The following is a 20,044-nucleotide window of genomic DNA, read 5'->3' on the forward strand; positions in this document are numbered from 1 at the left end:
GTCGATGGAGGGGTGCTCGAGTGAGCTGCAGTGGCCGAAGAAGAAAAAGGATGAGGGGAAAGAGGGGCGGCGGAAGGTGACGGGTTCGGGATGGGGACGGCCGGCGGCGGAGCAGACCAAGCGGCAGGCGGGTGGCGGCGGAGCTGCGGCGACGACGGAGGCAGAGCTCAAGGGAAGGAGGGGTTGGGCAGCGCGGTGGAGGCGGACACGGAAGATAGAAGGGGATGGTGGCTTCGGCCGGCGGAGCAGAAGCGGCGAAGGGTGGGCGGCGCGCGGCGGCAGCACAGGTGAAGCAGCACTCAAGGGCGGCGGCGCGGCGTGCGGCCGGAGAAGACGAACAATGGTAGGTCTCTCTTTTTTCTTTTTTTTCTTTTTTTCCCTTTTTTTTCCTTTTTTTCTTTTTTTTTCTTTTTTTTTCTTTTTTTGTACGCTCGTGCGGTCACGTGCGGAGCTTTTTGGACCCGGGTCTCGGGTTATCGGGTTCGGGTTAACGGGTTTTGTGACTTACCCGTTAATCCTTTCTTCAACCTCCCTTTGGCTACGAGAGGGCGTGGCAATATTCGCGGTGGCAGCTGCGAGCGGGCAGAGGGCGCAGCAGCGGCTGCGGGCTTGTGGCGACCGGCAGTGACCGACGGCGACCGACCGTGGGGCTCCACGGCGGCGGTCTCCTCTGCGGACATGATGCAGGCGGCCGGTCTCAGGCTTCCGCGGGCAGCAACAAGGCGCCCAATGGTGGCGGAGCGCTCGGGGCGCGCGGCGACACTTCGGAGGAGGCGGCGCTCGGCCTGGCAGTGGCGCGATGCAGCGGCGATGGAGTGTGGGAGTGGTGGCCGCAGGCTTGGCGGCCGGTGGGAGGGGCCCGACGAACAAGGGTTTTCCCTTTGCTGCTTTACTGGTGAGCACCGAGAGAGAGAGAGAGGGGTGGTGGGCCATGGGAAGTTGAGGGAGAAGCGGTGTCGAGGAGGCGGAGGCGGTGGGGTGAATGAATAGGCATGGTGGACCGTGGGAGGTTGAGGGAGAAGAGGTTGGATCGTGGCTTTGGCAACAGGGGCAAAGCCGGAGCTCTGATACCAAGCTGATGTAGCACAACTGCAAGGAAAGAGGAGGAGGAAGAACAAGGGAGGGAGAAGGAAGAAGAGGTTATAGAGACGCAGGAAGAAGAGAAGGGGAGGAGGAAGAAGAACAAGAACAAGAAAGAGGCTAGGATTTTTTCATTCAATCATCAATTGCCTCATACATGAGAGGGGTGGTCTTTATATAGACCTTACATCTTGACCAAATCAAGTAATCAATTGACACAGATTAAATTTGAACCCTTACATCAACTAATACCTTATCAAAATTGGTCCACTAAATTAACCCAATTACATAAACCCAATTGACTAGTCTAATAACAAAACAACTGACCAAATTGACTTGACTAAGACAAAAGCAAATAATACAGTAAAAGAAAATGACTCGGACTCAAATGGACCTAATCCGATTCTGACTCAATCCGGGGGCTTAGGATTGAGTCAGACTAGATGAAGGGCTCTGATGTCCCCATCAGTATCTTAATTCTACGTACCTAAAACATTTAAATTGATTCCCCATCACTTTGTCCTTAATTTGTGCAACTTTTAGAGCTCCCCTGACAATATATATATATATATCGAATTTGGGTCCATTTCATACTTTTCAAGTAACAATTATCGAGAAAACACCACATGAGTAACTAAACCACCATTGTCCTGCATAATATTTTAATAGTTCTTACCTAAAATCTGTCATATATGCCTTTCAATATCTTCCCTAGTATCCCCACACAAAGTCTTCAATATCTATCGAGCTATCAAAGCTCTTCATGCAATAAAGTTTGAATAGATCATATAGCTATAGAAAGAAGAAAAACCATGTTATGAAATTGATCAGAGAAAACAAAGTTAATCGATTAGCTACAGAAACTAGCAGAAGGACAAACAGATTTGTCTCGAAGGCATTCTGCAACCAGCCTAGCTATCTCAGCTGGAATTACTTTCAATGAATGGAAAGCCACATCATAAACTGCAGAAACAACTTGTTTCCGAACATTTTCATCATAATCCAACATTCGATCTCTTAGTACATCTGAAAACAAGGTCAACTATCACATCAGAACAACAGTTAACCAACATGTAATAATAGCTAATCAAAACACATATTGGAATATAACTCCTTACTGATGATCTGAGGAGCTTCAGGTCGGGAACGATTTGATATCATGCAATTCTTCAAGTGTTCAATTAGAGAAATACGGACTTCTACAACTCTATCGGTCGACCTCTTTAAAAACTCTGAAAAGAGTGGCTGAAAGGATTCAGAGATTGATGCACCAGGTAAAGCAAGCAGGTCACCAAGTAATTGCATCACTTTCTGCCGAACATCTAACTTATCCGTCTATGGAAGTTCAAAATTAAGGAGTCAGAACTACCAAATTTTCTTTTAATTTAAGAGGGGCTTAAAAAATAATCTAGGCCATCTAATTTAAGCATGTATCAATAATTTCAGATTTAAAATTTCCTGAACTCATAACTGCAGTAAATTATCCTCATCAGAATAATGAATGATGCAAGGCTCCAAACATTTCATTATCTTAAATTTCTTAATCATTATTTTTTTTAATTAAATCAAAGATAACTATTTCTAGGCAAAAGTTTATAAGAATAACATCCTGTTACATCATTCATGGAGGTCAATGAAGATTCTGATATTCTGATGATATTAATATTTCCAATCTTACAATTACAAACTAATTGCAATGTATTAAAATACTGGTCTAAAACCTCTCTCTCTATGCCAGATTGCACAGAAATATCTCAAAACATGCACTTCTCTATAGTTTTGCTAAGCCATTGGATTCTTACTTTTATATTCCTTCTGTTGCTGGTCAGAGAACTCGTTTCAATAAACTAAGCTATTGTTAGAAGCGCATTAATTAATTAAACAATATGGTTTTGAGACAAATAAGCCAAGCGTTAGCATCTAAGTCTCAAACACTGAAAGAAATTTCGGTCCAATGCTTTTGTCCATAAAAGCAACTATTATCAGGTCTTCAATACAACAAGCATAATATTCCTCGAAGTGTTCAAGCCCAGAAATAAAAGAACAAGAGATGTAGAAGAGTAAAAAACTAGAAAACATTGAAAGAGAGAGGCAAGGTACAGAGGGGTAATAGGAGCCTTTTTTCTCTTCTCCAACCACTTGAATGAACCAAATGTTTTTAAAGTAGCCCATCGCTTAAGCATCCACCTTACAAATAAACGAGTCAAAATAAGGTTTATCGTCCCGATACCGAACCCTGTACCAGTACCATCATATTACAGTCTCAGTCATGGTCTGCCGTACCGGCCCGTACGGGCCGGTACGTACCGGTCCGGTCCTAGACCGGTACCGGATGGTTTTTTAGGAGAGCCGACCAGTATGTGGTCCGTACCGGTCGGTATTGGCCGGTACCGCTTGGTACCGGCATCGTACCAGTGCGAACCCGCCCGTCAATTTTTTTTTTCAAAACAACCACAGCGCCGTGCCATACCGGGTCGGTACAGTACCGGTACCGGCCGGTACAGGCCAGACCGGGCCGGTATGGTACTGTACCGGTCCGGCCGGCCACCGGTACCGGTACGGCGGACCTTGGTCTCAGTACACAATACGGTACGAGATGGCGAAGTGCACTGAGTGTCGATATGGTATGAGACTACGTACCAGTTTGGCACCATTTGAGTATGGTATGCTCGGTACGGTGCAGCACCGACCAGTATGCCAAACTTTGAGTCAAAGTTATGGGTCCAAATATAGCTGGATATAACAATAACCAACAAGCAGCTATAGAGAGGAGGAAAAAAGGACCTAGACATGAAATCTATAACAATACTGATAATGAGAGATTAATCATTTTGAAATAAAGGTGGCTACATATTAAAGCATATATACCAACCAAATTTATATTTTTGTCATCTTATTTCATGTCGTCCACTTTTTACATAATTTTTAGATATGTTCAAATTCTAGATGGAATACATAAATCAGTTTCTATTTTACAAGTGACGCAATGGTCAAGACAAGGCTGGAAATAACCAGATACCTGGCAAATATCTAATGAACCAAAGATTAATATAAATTGACTTAAAATGCACGAAAGGAATAGATACACTACTTAGCCATGGATTCATGAACTTAATTTAGGTGAGAGAAGATAGTTTAAGAACTACAGCATTACATGGGTCAAATAAACAAAAGGAATGAAAATTCATAAAGAAATCCAAAGGAATCAAGAGTTATAAATATAGATAAGATCTGGCACACCTTAATTTACAAAGAATAGTAACAAGTATCAAAGAAGAGGTAGTAAGGAAGACAATTAGCAATATGGAGTGCTTACCAACAACTCTCCTGTAATATAAGGAATGATTCCAGTGAGAATCTTGGGTGCACATTGATATACATCATAGACGACTTCATGATAGTCAAGTGATTTATTCAAATAACTATTGTCTCCTGACATTGCTGATACAAGAAACTGCATTATGCAAGGCTCAAGTTTTCCTCCACAATGTTATATAACATTCATCACGAGCTTCCGTTCTGCCATAGAATTATCCTACTGCCACAAATTCCACAAAGTCAGTTCTTTAAAAGAAAGTACACAAGAAATAGGTCCTAAGTGGGAGAGAAACACCACTCAAAGCATACATAATATTCCAAGGAAGAAGACATAAAAGAATAGATAGCTAAAGAAAAAAATATGAGGAGGAGGAGGGGGAGGAGGAAAATGTGGAGAAGAACAAAAAGGCCACTCACATTTCTTTTCCAACCCAAAGTAGAGAGTATGGTACTTAACAAATTTTCCTGTATATCCTCACTCTCATCTAGAATAAGGGCCAATAAGAACATTTTGTGGATGATCATCGCTGCATGTGATAAATCAAAAGGCACAATCAAGTAAATCACGACATTTTTCACCTAATCTGTTAAAGATAACTACTCCTTAAAAAAACTACACACAAAAAATAACCGTTCACCTCCACACTTACATATACATCCATAGACACACAAGATTAAATTTTCTGAAAGAATTTCGATACATTTGCACAAACAATAATTAAAAATGCAAAAGCCAAACAAATGCCATAGCAATATCATCATGGACCTAGGTGGTAAAAGCCAAAACTGACGTCAAAATCACTTGACACGGCACTAAGGTGTCATAACAATTGGCTTGCTGTATAAAAGATTATTTGGTCTAGAGATGGAGTGCAAAGGTCAGTGTTTGTCATGAGTCCACTGTGTTCGAATCAAAGCATACCCTCATTATATCAACAAGATCGCTTCTAGCCATCTTAGTCTTCTTAGTTCATTCTAGCTCCATATTGCTTTCAGAGATTGAGCTTCTAGTATCAGAATAGTGCATCTTTTTTGTCATTTCAAGAGTTTGCAGAAAATGGCGAAGAACTTACAGTGGTATGGAACTGACAAAACAAAGAGATTGAGAAAAGAAGAGGAAAGTTTTAAAAATTATACAGCTGAAATGATAAAATGTGCATTTGTTTATGATTGAGAGACACTCTTCCAAATGGCACGTTGAGGGGCAAGGTGATGACCTACTTACATGAATCTCACGCCAACATTCTTTTACTCATCTAATATTCTTTTACTTGCCTTTACATATTAACCCAACTTCCGTATTACTAAACATACATTTGTCGAAAATATGAACTAAGGAACTGGAGAGAAGCCTACTCAGAAACTTGAGTATTTTAAACAACAACCTCATGGTTTGAATAGCCTAATAGACACCATCATTTTCTTATTTTACATTTTTTCCCAATATGTAACAAAAGTACAAGTTTGGAATAATTAACAAATCCTCTCAAATTTCAGAGGACATCATAGGCATAGAAATCAGCACACACGAGTTGATTAGTTGAAGGGCAATGGGTCAGTGAAGGATAGAACAATAGAAAAACATAAATGGAAAAGATAATAAGGAGGATCATGGGTATAGCAATATCTAAAAGGAAAAATAAGCATTAAATTATCATATGGTGATAATAACACATGAAATTCAAGAGAATACTGACTATAACTATGATGTGTCAATGTTTACTATAAGATAATCCAGAAATATCTGTAATGTACATATTGCTAATAAGCCATGAGCAACATGGATGATAATTAAAGTTCTTATCATAAAAGCTACCCATAACACTAAGTGGTTAATTTCAGTAGCTCGATTTAGGGGGAAAAATTAATAATCAAAGAAGTCATGAGGACACCAAAAAAAAAAAGGTAACCAATGGAGATGTGAACAAAAAAGAATCTGTTTTCCATGTAGAGAAGGATGCATTCTTAATAGTAAAGGTGATATCTTTCATAAAGAGAATCATCTACTTTCCGGTACATCTCTATATAAAGGCATGGAATATTCAAGGAAATTTTTTAGGCAAAAGTAAATGTACCTGACAATAGAGAAAAATGTACCGAACATTCCATTTATGAGATCATTACATTCAAGATCCAACATCACAACACATGACCTGTATCTTGCAAGCATCTCTAAGATAACAACCCTCCTTCCAAATGATGCACTGTTAATGTCACCTAATCCACTAAATGTAGTAACCATCAAATGAAATATGTCCTGCAAAATGAATACATTATAGTCAGAAGATAAGATCCATAAGTCAATTTATGCCAAAGATCTTCTTAAAGGCTGAATGCATTTTATCTCTGTCAAGGAAAGAAAGTACCCTTAGAACATCATCACTGTAAGGAGCTTCTGGAGCAGTTATTCGGGTGATTTCACAATTGCAGGTGGCTACCAGAACCTTGACTTCCCTGTCTTGATGTTTCAGCAATTCTTGTTTAGCTATTGCATTAAGACAAGGCTGAATTGAGTCCAACATTGAAGGCAATGGTGACTGATCTATCTCAGAGAGGCAGTTTGCAGCTTGCTAAACATCCAATAAGATATTAGGGTTTTTGTGTTCCTCGAAAAAAAGATTGAGAGATGTTCATTTAGAAAAAAATTTTGCAGACAACCGGTCTCAAAAAAAGTAATGCATAAGTTAGCAATCACATAAATCCAACCTGTGAAATCAAATCTAGGTTTGGAACTCAAATCTAACTAGCATTTTAAAGTTCAGGTCCTATTTTGGGAAGGTGCAAAATATACTTGACACACAACCCTTAGAGAAGCATTTCCAATCGTCACAAGTACCTGATAGTTTGTAGCATTGATATCCAGATTGAATGTCAAATTTGAACTGGCTTTGCACTCTTTCTAAATTTTCTGGTGAATGTAAATCATGTAATATCTAAGGATCTCAAACAAATAACAGTAACTCCCACCATGATTTGGAGTTATTATATATGCATATGACTTGATTGTATATAGGATGCAACAAGTCTTTCTTTAAATTTGTCTTGTTGTGTACAGAAAGTACAGCGGTCCAATCAGGGATGTATATGTATCATGTTGAAACCCTAATTGTGACTGATAATATTCTTCTCCTTAGTTTCACAGGGTATCTAAACCACAAAGTTTGGTACAACTTAACTAATACACTTCAAGCATCATAGTCTTGATTCCACCACAATGTTTGACCTTCTTGTTCTAATGGACATGCCTGACCCATTAAAAGCCAAACCTCGCCAACTGTAAGGCTAATCAGTGTTATCACTTACTTTGCCATTGAGATTGGATTCAATTATTATCTAGTTTGCATCGACTTGATCTACCACCTGATCAACAACTACATCCACAATCTGATCAGCAACAAGGTTTAGGCACCTTCCTATTCAATTTGACTGCAGCTCAGCAAACACAGTGCACTCTCCATATGATAAAGCTGATCAGGAGCTTGAATACCATTGAAAATTCTGGGGTGTAGTTTATAGGTAGCATATTTCCTTTTAGATAAAGTCTTGATTTTACTATTTGCATGAATAATACATTACTAAAGCTCTTTCTATCATTACATATTTGATAACTGAGGTCCTCTATGTGTCTTAAAGTTACAGATGCTGGATTATTGTTTTAGGTGAATATTCAATTTAGCTCATTAGCTTTATAAGATCTATCGATCGTCCACTTAGTGCATGCTTATAAATCTTCATCACAACTGCATAATGCAATGGAAAAAGTTTGCCTGAAGCTTTATGAAGTTCCCTTGAATCTTAAGGCACATGTCCTCAATTTTCATGTACTCATGCCAACCAAAAGGGGAAAAAAGTGCTGCCAAAAAAAAACACCATCATGTCTTTAAATTACATGTTATGCATTCCCCTTTTCCGATGCCCACTCCTTTCTTGACTAAATTACTTTGTAAAACAGTATTTTTCATTAACATATAACCCTCACAGATTTGGAAATCAAATTTACTATTTAAGAAATTGGTATAGCAAGTAATCAGATTATTTTCCATTGCATGTCTCTGGTTGGTAACGTTGTGTTCTATCCAATCTTCAGCTCAAAGAAAATTCTTACCTTTTTCAAACTATGCCCTGCAGTTGAATCCTTTATAACCTGAGTACTATCCTCTTTATATTGTTGTTTCAAGGCCTGACAGTGATATTGCACATGTTGTCTGCTTTCTTGGTTTACTCACTGTTGCAAAAATTCATTAAATCTGTAACCTTTCCTTCCTTACTTTCTTGACACCTTCTTATGTCGACTCTAATAATTCAATGCTACTCCTTACACTGACCAATCTACCGATGTCAAGGATTGATGCTCTGTTATTGATTGCATCTATTTTGTTGACTCCATTCACAATCTAATGCACAAAATGAGCAGTTATATGGAAGATACTATAGTTAAGTTTTGGAGGTGAAATGTCGATTCATTGTTCGGTGCTTAAATTCCTATCTCTGCATAATGAACCTGTTCCTGACAGACTTCCCTCTCTCAATCTCATGCCTTATGCCATATTGTACTACGAGCAATATGGAACTTATGAACCCTCCATTGAATTTCTTTTCGGCTCCCACACCCTTCATGCTCCCGCCTTTTACGAGATAGGCCGTCGCTTAGTTCGGCACTTTCACGTAACTCAAATCTTATCTCTATTGTATATAATACTATGAAGCTTTAAATTTCTAACATCATAACAAAGTCAGCAACAAGAGGCAGCAATAAAATAAACATAACTGATCCCATTACCAAGAGAACGATACCTAAGACACCAGGTGACTGACAGAGCTGCCGATATAAGATCAAGATAAAATTTCAGCTAAAAAAAAAGATGATGTCAAGAACTAAACTATAAATTCAAAAGGCAAGTGAAGCGCAGATATATATTTCTCCAAACTTCATCAATCCCTAAATCCATAGATTCTTGATAATTGTTCAAGACCCAGAAGAGTGTAATCATTTAATTAATCTGATCAGGGAAAAGAATACTGCATTAGGACAATTCTTGGCTCTCAGAAAGTAAAATCCCAGTCTGTTCCACTCTATCTTCCTCACCACTGTTAGTCTAAAACTAACCTGTCCTCAAAACTTCCTTGCATGCATTAAAAACAGATAGAAAGAAAGAAGAGAGGAATAGAAAGAAAAGGAAAAGAAATCCAATTTTTACTGAAAGAACGAACCTAAAGTTCACAAAGAAGATGAGAAAAGTTTTTTTAAGGGAAAAAAAACCCACTTATTCCAAAGACTCTCTTTTCCTGCTTTTTTTCTTTTCCCAAACAATTACATCCTGGCAACGAAGAGTGCAAGTTTTCACGACAAGAATCGCAATAACCACGTCCACCTGAAAAAGAACCCCCAAATCCCATCTTTTCCCCACAAGCACGTATTTCCACTCAATCCAAACCCTAACTAAAAAGAACTCTACCTCTTCCCATCAAAACCCAAGAATTCACCCAGAAAACCCCAGAATGACGGGAAAAAACGAATAACCCCATGAATTAAAACACAAATCAGGAAAAATCATAGCGCTGAAACTAAAAATTACACCCAAGAACTCACCTTAAGGGGCTTAATGAGAGCATCTTTGGAAGCGGGTGGGTTCTGGAGCTTCGACCTGACGTCCTTCAGCTGCTGCTGCAGCTTCTGCGCTATTCGGCTCGCTCAATCAGGACAAGCAAGGGTTCGGTAAGAGGGAAAGAGAGCAGAGAAGGGTTTCCCCTGTTTCTTTTCTTCTATTCATTTCATCTTCTAACAGGAGCGAAATAATACAGACATTGTAGCACAGGAATTGAACACCAAAAAACCAGCCCGGTGGTAATTATCTGGATCTTCCTCCCTTTTCTGCAGCCAAGAATGTATAAATTGATGATACTCTGATAATCATTAATCACCACCAAGGTCCGCCGTACCGGTACCGGTCGGCGTACCGGTGGCCGGCCGGACCGGTACGGTACCGGTCCGGTCCGGTCCGTACCGGCCGGTACTCGGTGGTTTCAAAAACCACAGCGCGCGGCGCTGTGGTTCTAAAAAAAAAAAAAAAATCATACCGGTGCGAACCGGCTGGTTCGCACCGGTACGAGGCCGGTACCGGCCGGTACGGGCGCCGAACCGGCCGGTACGCACCCGTACCGGCCGGTTCGGATAAAAAATCGGGAAATACCGGTTTTTTATCCGTTCCGGTACCGGTCCACGGCCGGACCGGTACGTACCGGCCGGTACGGACCGGTACGGCATTCCATGATCACCACTAATCAATTTCTTGGATCTTTAAGAGCAATTTTTCAAAATAGAACAAGAAGGGCATGTAAATCACGAATTGAGAGAAAAGTCTAATTTGAAACAGATGTACCCAAAATCAACAAAGAAACATTAGAAAATTCCAAAAAGAAATGGAGACCTCGACGAGGTAGTTGCTTAGGTATCTGATGGCATTCTCCCTAAGATCTTAGTCGACGAACTCGACGATGGCCTGGGGCATTGTCATGGGCCATGACAAATTAATGGCCCAAACTCAAAGAAACTCTGTATCAGCATGGCATCGATACAGAGTCCAGTAGCGATATTACGAACATTGCTTCCACCCCTAGATTGTGGAGGATGTCATCTCTCTAATGATACCTTAACCAATTTGATGGTAGAATGCCATTATCATATTTTATTCAATATCACCAAGATTTAAGGTACTCTTAAATACCGTAAAATTGATTCCTTGACAAGAAAAACAATTATTGATATAAGGTAAAGAGTTCCGTACTCACCCTAAAGTAATAGTTATGCACAATAAAGAGATGCTTTTACATGAAGGGATGCATAGAGGATTCAAGAAAAATTATATGATGATGCACAGAAGCATTAAGTGGGGTAGGTTCACTTCATATGAAAGGTTCAAGAAAATTAAGTTCTACTAGGTTCTAGATTTATGAGACACCAGTGCATAACTCAAATATGAAGATAGGGCATCTTCATATGAAGCATACTCAAATTGCTGGCACAAAGACAGAGAAACTCATGAACATTTTCCAAACGAAGAAGCTAATTTGGGTACTGGAAATTTCATAACTGTAAACACTTCAATGTTCCAATAGACCCTTCATGTATTATGAAATGAAAATACCCATGTTCCATAAAATTTTCCTAACATATCTTTAGAGTATTTATTTACTTGGTTGTATATCTTTGAGTGTTTGACATATGCCAAGTATCGGTGCAAGATAGTGGAAATGCATCATGCAGGTACATACTACAACCATAATACACATTAACTAAAGGCTTGGTGATTACAACACCCGAAACATAATGTTCCAAGGATCTACACATTGGAGTAAATTTTTTTTCTGAGTGTAGAAGAAGCATCAAGCAATCAAAAATTAAAACACCCAAAACATGACAGTTCATATATGCTTTAAAAATTAAAGTAAAATTAAATCTATAAATAGATTTAATCACATAATTTACAAACCTAGGCACAGGTATTTGTAGCATTGGTGCAGCATATCCATCATGCAATTGTAAAGTCAGAGTACCCATGGCATCAACATTCCCCCCTCGCTTTGCACTATACCGGCTCTTTTTGTGAAATTCCAGGAGAGATTCTTTGCTCTCATCTGCAGATATGACTACATCACCCCCATGTCCACCCATGGGTAGGATAAGTGAGCCATCCGAAACCCTTTTGTATGTGCTCTTTTTCGTTGACTTTTCGCTGTCATGTTTTCCTTGTGATTTTGAAGTATTTCTAAGGTTTGGCAAGCTGAGAACAGCACCATGGCCCCCATCTCCAGAACGTACAGTGATAACAACCTGATCAAAATGCTGGTGCGGTTCTCTTATCAATGCGGCAGCATTAGCGGACGGAGATTCTTTGACCGTTGCAGATCTGCAGTTAATGACAAAGTACTGAATGCCTTTTGAACTATAACTCCACTGTCTACCCCTGCAAAAGAGACAACTCATGGTAAAATTATGAGTAATCTAGAAATTCAAAAATTATTCCAAAATTTCCATCAAAACAAAAGCCTCGAGCACCAAAGAAATGTAAAAAGCAGGATATCAGAATCCAATAGTACAATAAATGAAAATAGTTCAAAGTTTTCATCGAAATAAGAACATAGAGAAACAAAGAAATGTAAAAAACAAGAAATCAGAAACCACTAGTACAGTGAGTGGCTACAGTAAAGGATATAAAGATTGAGAAGAGTAAAATTTAATCCTAACAATACTTGAGGCTGACCAAAAACTAATCAAAAACAGACTGGAAGCTAAAGCCAAATATTTTGGGCTGTTATCGATTACTTGTCTAAGCAGCATGAAGCCCCTGAAGACACTAGCTCTTTTATGTCAAAGAGTCATGCAATTCCAATATCATTTTTAAGCTCATTTACTGAACATATAGGCATGTTATCCCAGGGGGGAACCCACAGCTTGACTCAGGTAACGATAGTCCATCTGCATATATCGAAGGGCCAGGCCAGTCAGAGACACGTGTAAGCATTCAATTTCAACCTACTAGGTGAGGGTTACCCTAGATTCTTAGGTCCAACCAAGTTTTATTTTGGCCCCAGTCTGCGGAAAATAGTTTATTATATTAAGTGCCTATGTATCTACAATTTTCAGAAAATATAAAAAGTAACTACGTTATTTTAATCCTAAAAAAACCATGATCGGAAACCTTTTGTCCTATGCAAATGTCAGCAAGGCAAGGTAAAACATGGACATTCAACCCACCCTTACAGAAAATCTCATGGTTTCACCCTATCATCATCATCTAAACTTATTGAGAAGATGTTGACACTGCAAAATAATCCAGGCCGTCCTTGTGTATACATCAGATCTCTTATGCTATCAGGCCTCCTACAATTTCTCTTCAAAGAAGTTGTAATAAGAAATAGTTTTTTTCCTACTAAAATCCTTCATGAAGACAAAATGAGAATTTACAAAGCTGTAACATGCTTGTACCTTTTTCTCCTGAATATGCAAAACTATCATTTTAGTGAAACTATCTCTAAAGTATAATCTGGTCTTCTCAAGCTTATTACAACGCCCATTGCAAAACTATCATCTTAAGTACTCCTTGCTTGCACAAATCAACAGAACAAAACGCTATGAACCAATAAACTCAGAGTGCTTCAGTCAAATATTTAATCACAAATTCAGAGTTTAAAAACAACTAGACAAGATGAAAATTCTGGAGAGAGACAGAAAGAGAAACAGGGGTTCACCAAATTTCCAAAAAGAATTAAATGTTTGATAAATTGAATATTAAACAAGCATATGCAAAAGAGATTAGACATCATAAACTATGGGTTGTCATCTCAAAGTTAAAAGAATATCACATAGAAATCAATATAAATCTACATCAACTCCCTTACATACCATCTGATTCCCAGACCCCTGACCCATGCAGTGGCAATTCTTTCTTTGCTAAAACCATAAATTCATCATTTGCTTATCAAATCCAATATAAATAATCTGCCTCACTCAACGATGCACTCCATGCAGCTCATCATATGGTGCTTTTAGTTAAATTTAATAATCCGCAAGACACCTCGTCACCTCTTGTCATACCCCAACCTGTGATGCTCAAGTTGATCCACTAGGAGGACATGATATCACTTAGGTTGCGAAACAGAAGGATTAGGCGAACTACAATAAGAATCATTGTTAATTCTTCAAGGTTCACAAAAATCATAAACCATTGACCAATCAGCGAATGGTTCAAGCAATCCAAGATAATTGGTTAGCTATTCATCCAATAAAAAGAAATTGCAAAAGAATTCAAGAACTTACAATATTTTCAAGAACAGTATGATTAAAAATCACGAGTTCAAGACAGATAAAATCTACTTATTCTATAATTAATTTCTTTAAATTCCTCAGCTTCAGACACCAATCAAGAAGAATAAGCAACAAGTTCTTCCCCTCATGAGCGAAGAAAGATTGGAAAAGATAGCAGAGACGATAGAAAAAGAGGGGGAAACAATAGATTATTGACTAGTCAGCGAATGGTTCAAAAGAGGGGGAAACAAGAATTATGTCATACAACAAAAACCATGATGGATACAATAACATAAACCTCACAAACACAGAGAATAAAACTTACCTGAAAAAATGGGAGAACATTAGCAAGACGTTTAATGGATCTCACATTGAGAGTTCCATTTACCATCTTCACGTAAAACCCCACAATCTCCTGTTCCATCAAATCAAAAACATACATATCAAACTAAACAAGCCATTTGCAAAGCATCAGATAGAATCTTAAAACCAAGAAACAAACGACCACCTGCAACAATCCAGACATTGCAGCAAAGGAATTGAACACCAAAAAACCAGCCCGGTGGTAATTATCTGGATTTTCCTCCCTTTTTCTGCAGCCAAGAATGTATAAATTGATGATACTCTGATAATCATTAATCACCGCTAATCAATTTCTTGGATCTTGGTTTGTACAACCAAATTTCATATGACCTGGAATCCTTTAAAAGCGATTTTTCAAAATAGAACAAGAAGGGCATGTAAATCACGAATTGAGAGAAAAGTCAAACTATGCACCCCAAATCAACAAAGAAACCCAAGAAAATTCAAAAAAGAAATGGAGACCTCGACGAGGTAGTTGCTTAGGTATGTGACAGCATTCTCCCTAAGATCTTAGTCGACGAAATCGACTATAGCCTGGGGCATCATCATTGGCCTCTTCATCCACTTCACCTTGTGCTTCTTCTTGCCCAAATTTTTCCCCTCCTTCACCCTGGAGAGCTCTGGAAACCCGCCAAAAGGAAAGAGAGAGCGCCATCAAGAATCAAGATGGAAGAAAGAAAGAAAGGGGGCGGAAACATGGGGAAAGGTGGGACCTTGATCGATCCTGGAGGCATGGAGGAGGCTTAGAGTTCTTTCCTCCCATCGCTGCTCCTCTTCTTGCTGCTCCGGGTAGCGCAGGCCATCCTCCATGGGTTTAAAAAGGGAAACAAACGACCACCTGCAACAATCCAGACATTGCAGCAAAGGAATTGAACACCAAAAAACCAGCCCGGTGGTAATTATCTGGATTTTCCTCCCTTTTTCTGCAGCCAAGAATGTATAAATTGATGATACTCTGATAATCATTAATCACCGCTAATCAATTTCTTGGATCTTGGTTTGTACAACCAAATTTCATATGACCTGGAATCCTTTAAAAGCGATTTTTCAAAATAGAACAAGAAGGGCATGTAAATCACGAATTGAGAGAAAAGTCTAACTATGTACCCAAAATCAACCAAGAAACCCAAGAAAATTCAAAAAAGAAATGGAGACCTCGACGAGGCAGTTGCTTAGGTATCTGATGGCGTTCTCCCTAAGATCTTAGTCGACGAACTCGACGACGGCGTGGGCCATCGTCATTGGCCTCATCATCCACTTCACCTTGTGCTTCTTGCCCAACTTTTTCCCCTCCTTCGCCCCGGAGAGATCTGCAAACCCACCAAAAGGAAAGAGAGAGCGTCATCAAAGAATCAAGATGGAAGAAAGAAAGAAAGGGGGCGGAAACATGGGGACAGGTGGGACCTTGATCGATCTTGGAGGCATGGAGGAGGCTTAGAGTTCTTTCCTCCCATCGCTGCTCCTCTTCTTGCTGCTCCGGGTCGCGCAGGCCATCCTCCATGGGTTTAAATAGGGAAACAAACGACCACCTGCAACAATCCAGACATTGCAGCATAGGAATTGAACACCAAAAAACCAGCCCGGTGGTAATTATCTGGATTTTCCTCCCTTTTTCTGCAGCCAAGAATGTATAAACTGATGATACTCTGATAATCATTAATCACCGCTAATCAATTTCTTGGATCTTGGTTTGTACAACCAAATTTCATATGACCTGGAATCCTTTAAAAGCGATTTTTCAAAATAGAACAAGAAGGGAATGTAAATCACGAATTGAGAGAAAAGTCTAACTATGTACCCAAAATCAACAAAGAAACCCAAGAAAATTCAAAAAAGAAATGGAGACCTCGACGAGGTAGTTGCTTAGGTATCTGATGGCGTTCTCCCTAAGATCTTAGTCGACGAACTCGACGACGGCGTGGGCCATCGTCATTGGCCTCATCATCCACTTCACCTTGTGCTTCTTCTTGCCCAAATTTTTCCCCTCCTTCACCCTGGAGAGCTCTGGAAACCCGCCAAAAGGAAAGAGAGAGCGCCATCAAGAATCAAGATGGAAGAAAGAAAGAAAGGGGGCGGAAACATGGGGAAAGGTGGGACCTTGATCGATCCTGGAGGCATGGAGGAGGCTTAGAGTTCTTTCCTCCCATCGCTGCTCCTCTTCTTGCTGCTCCGGGTAGCGCAGGCCATCCTCCATGGGTTTAAAAAGGGAAACAAACGACCACCTGCAACAATCCAGACATTGCAGCAAAGGAATTGAACACCAAAAAACCAGCCCGGTGGTAATTATCTGGATTTTCCTCCCTTTTTCTGCAGCCAAGAATGTATAAATTGATGATACTCTGATAATCATTAATCACCGCTAATCAATTTCTTGGATCTTGGTTTGTACAACCAAATTTCATATGACCTGGAATCCTTTAAAAGCGATTTTTCAAAATAGAACAAGAAGGGCATGTAAATCACGAATTGAGAGAAAAGTCTAACTATGTACCCAAAATCAACAAAGAAACCCAAGAAAATTCAAAAAAGAAATGGAGACCTCGACGAGGTAGTTGCTTAGGTATCTGATGGCGTTCTCCCTAAGATCTTAGTCGACGAACTCGACGACGGCGTGGGCCATCGTCATTGGCCTCATCATCCACTTCACCTTGTGCTTCTTGCCCAACTTTTTCCCCTCCTTCGCCCCGGAGAGATCTGCAAACCCACCAAAAGGAAAGAGAGAGCGTCATCAAAGAATCAAGATGGAAGAAAGAAAGAAAGGGGGCGGAAACATGGGGAAAGGTGGGACCTTGATCGATCTTGGAGTCTTGGAGGAGGCTTGGAGTTCTTTCCTCCCATCGCTGCTCCTCTTCTTTCTTCTCCGGCTCGCCGGGTCGCGGAGGCTTCCCTTCCCCCATCTCCGCCATTTTTCCCGGCCTTCAAGTTTCTTGGGCTGAGAAAGAGACGTTGGGGGGGGGGGGGCGGGCGGGCAGTCGGAAGGGAGGAGAGAGAGAGAGGAGTCGGTGGCAATTTGGGCAGTGGCGAAGGGTTTAAATAGGGAAGACGAGGTAATATATATAAGGGTTTTTTTTGCATGATTACCCTTTTCAAAATTTAAATTTTGCTCAATACCCTTTTTCAAAATTTAAAATTTACGTGCACGTATCCGTAAACGTATACGTATACGTATCCGTATCCGTAAACGTATACGTATACGTATCCGTATCCGTATACGTATACGTATCCGTAAACGTATACGTATACGTAAACGTAAAACGTAAACGTAAACGTATACATAAACGTAAAACGTAAAACGTATACGGATACGTAATACGTATACCTAAACGTAAAACGTAAACGTATATGTAAACGTAAAACGTAAAACGTATACGTAAACGTAAACGTATACGTATACGTAAAACGTAAAACGTATACGTATACGTAAACGTAAAGGTAAAAGGTATACGTAAACGTATACGTATACGTAAAACGTAAAACGTAAACGTAAAACGTATACGTAAACGTAAAACGTATACGTAAAATGTAAAACGTAAAACCTATACGTAAATGTAAAACGTATACGTTAACGTAAACGTAAACGTCTACGTAGACGTAAAACGTAAAACATAAATGTAAAACGTATACGTAAAACGTAAAACGTATACGTACACGTAAAAGGTATACGTAAACGTATACGTTTTACGTAAAATGCAAACGTAAGCGTATACGTAAACGTAATACGTATACGTATACGTAAACGTATACGTATACGTAAACGTAAACGTAAAACGTAAACGTATACGTAAACGTAAACGTAAACGTAAAACGTAATACGTATACGTAAACGTAAACGTATACGTATACGTAAACGTAAACGTAAAAGGTATACGTATACGTTTACGTAAACGTAAACGTATACGTAAAACGTAAACGTAAAACGTAAACGTAAAACGTATACGTAAACGTAAAACGTATACGTAAACGTAAACGTAAACGTAAAACGTATACGAAAACGTAAACGTAAACGTAAAACGTAAACGTATACGTAAACGTAAAACGTAAAACGTATACATAAACGTAAACGTATACGTATACGTAAACGTAAACATAAAAGGTATACGTAAACATATACGTATACGTAAAATGTAAAACGTATACGTATACGTAAACGTAAACGTAAAACGTATACGTAAACGTAAAACGTATACGTAAAATGTAAAACGTAAAACCTATACGTAAACGTAAAACGTATACGTGAACGTAAACGTAAACGTAAACGTATACGTATATGTAAAACGTAAAACATATATATAAAACGTATACGTAAAACGTAAAACGTAAAACGTAAAACGTATACGTACACGTAAAAGGTATACGTAAACGTATACGTTTTACGTAAAATGTAAACGTAAACGTAAAACGTATACGTAAACGTAAACGTAAACGTAAAACGTAGACGTAAACGTAAACGTATACGTATACATAAACGTAAACGTAAAAGGTATACGTAAACGTATACGTATACGTAAAACGTAAAACGTATAACGTAAACGTATACGTAAACGTAAAACGTATAGGTAAACGTAAACGTAAACCGTATACGTAAAACGTTTAGGTAAACGTAAACGTAAACCGTATACGTAAAACGTAAAACGTAAAACGTATACGGATACGTAATACGTATACGGAAACGATACGTAAATGTATACGTATACGTAAACGTAAAACGTAAACGTATACGTATACGTAAACGTAAAACGTAAACGTAAATGTATACGTATACGTATACGTATACGTATTATATATACGTTTACGTTTACGTATACGTATTACGTATACGTAAACGTAAATCGTAAACGTAAAGCGTAAATGTAAACGTAAAAGGTCTACGTATACGTAATACGTATACGTATACGTATACGTAAACGTAAACGTATATATTAAATGTATACGTATACGTAAACGTAAAACGTAAACGTAAAACGTAAACGTGTAAACGTAAAACGTAAACGTAAAACGTAAATGTAAACGTAAAACGTAAACGTAAACGTAAACGTAAAAGGTATACGGAAACGTATACGTATACGTAAACGTAAACGTATACGTATACGTAAACGTAAACGTATACGTAAACGTATACGTAAACGTAAAACGTAAACGTAAAACGTAAACGTATACGTATACGTAAACGTAAACGTAAAAGGTATACGGAAACGTAAACGTATACGTAATATACGTATACGTATTACGTATACGTAAACGTAAAACGTAAACGTATACCTATACGTAAACGTAAAACGTAAACGTAAAACATAAACGTAAACGTAAAACGTAAACGTAAACGTAAACGTAAAAGATATACGTAAACGTATACGTATACGTAAACGTAAACGTATACGTAATACGTATACGTAAACGTATACGTATACGTAAAACGTAAAACGTAAACGTAAAACGTAAACGTAAACGTAAAACGTAAAACATAAACGTAAAACGTAA

The 20,044-nt window shown here is 38.9% G+C and overlaps 1 protein-coding gene and 1 pseudogene across 4 annotated transcripts in view; both read right to left on the bottom strand.

Annotated features, from left to right (window-relative positions):
- The window catches only part of LOC103696997 (putative GTP-binding protein OBGC2), a 26,758-nt pseudogene extending 16,633 nt beyond the window's left edge, over positions 1-10,125 (bottom strand). Inside the window, exons 1-7 of the transcript XR_016412941.1 lie at positions 9,989-10,125; positions 6,765-7,004; positions 6,474-6,655; positions 4,816-4,925; positions 4,397-4,618; positions 2,199-2,415; positions 1,961-2,106 (exon numbers count right to left, since the gene is read on the bottom strand). The product of XR_016412941.1 is annotated as a putative GTP-binding protein OBGC2 (transcript). The remainder of the gene's footprint in view (positions 1-1,960; positions 2,107-2,198; positions 2,416-4,396; positions 4,619-4,815; positions 4,926-6,473; positions 6,656-6,764; positions 7,005-9,988) is intronic.
- On the bottom strand, positions 9,988-17,593 carry LOC149768597 (putative GTP-binding protein OBGC2). Of its 3 annotated transcripts, none has more exons than XM_089930581.1 (10): positions 17,355-17,593; positions 16,664-17,260; positions 15,971-16,570; positions 15,722-15,876; positions 15,280-15,489; positions 15,029-15,186; positions 14,712-14,796; positions 14,529-14,618; positions 11,889-12,362; positions 9,988-10,270 (listed from the first exon to the last, which is right to left on the bottom strand). In XM_089930581.1, exons 8-10 carry the CDS (start codon positions 14,546-14,548, stop codon positions 10,171-10,173), a joined length of 594 nt encoding a protein of 197 aa, XP_089786707.1. In that variant the 5' UTR covers positions 14,549-14,618; positions 14,712-14,796; positions 15,029-15,186; positions 15,280-15,489; positions 15,722-15,876; positions 15,971-16,570; positions 16,664-17,260; positions 17,355-17,593; the 3' UTR covers positions 9,988-10,170. The 3 variants fall into 3 exon arrangements, 1 of the variants encoding a protein (XP_089786707.1); XR_016412965.1 differs by lacking the exon at positions 9,988-10,270 and adding an exon at positions 13,802-14,021 and having other exon boundaries at positions 12,224-12,362; XR_016412971.1 differs by lacking the exons at positions 11,889-12,362; positions 14,529-14,618; positions 14,712-14,796 and having other exon boundaries at positions 10,205-10,270.
- Positions 17,594-20,044: the final 2,451 nt, after the last annotated feature.

Source organism: Phoenix dactylifera, chromosome 1 (assembly GCF_051530095.1).
Source record: "Phoenix dactylifera cultivar Ajwa chromosome 1, Ajwa_hap1_PhDact_Kaust_v1.1, whole genome shotgun sequence".
Lineage (NCBI taxonomy): Eukaryota > Viridiplantae > Streptophyta > Magnoliopsida > Arecales > Arecaceae > Phoenix > Phoenix dactylifera.

Excerpts from the sequence above, each read along its gene's own strand:
- LOC149768597 (XM_089930581.1), bottom strand. The coding sequence starts at position 14,548 with ATGTTCTCCCATTTTTTCAG. Across the intron at positions 12,363-14,528 it reads ATGTTCTCCCATTTTTTCAG|GGGTAGACAGTGGAGTTATA; the intron begins GTAAGTTTTATT and ends TCTCTTTTGCAG. Across the intron at positions 10,271-11,888 it reads CTACAAATACCTGTGCCTAG|AAAAGGGAGGAAGATCCAGA; the intron begins GTTTGTAAATTA and ends TCTTGGCTGCAG.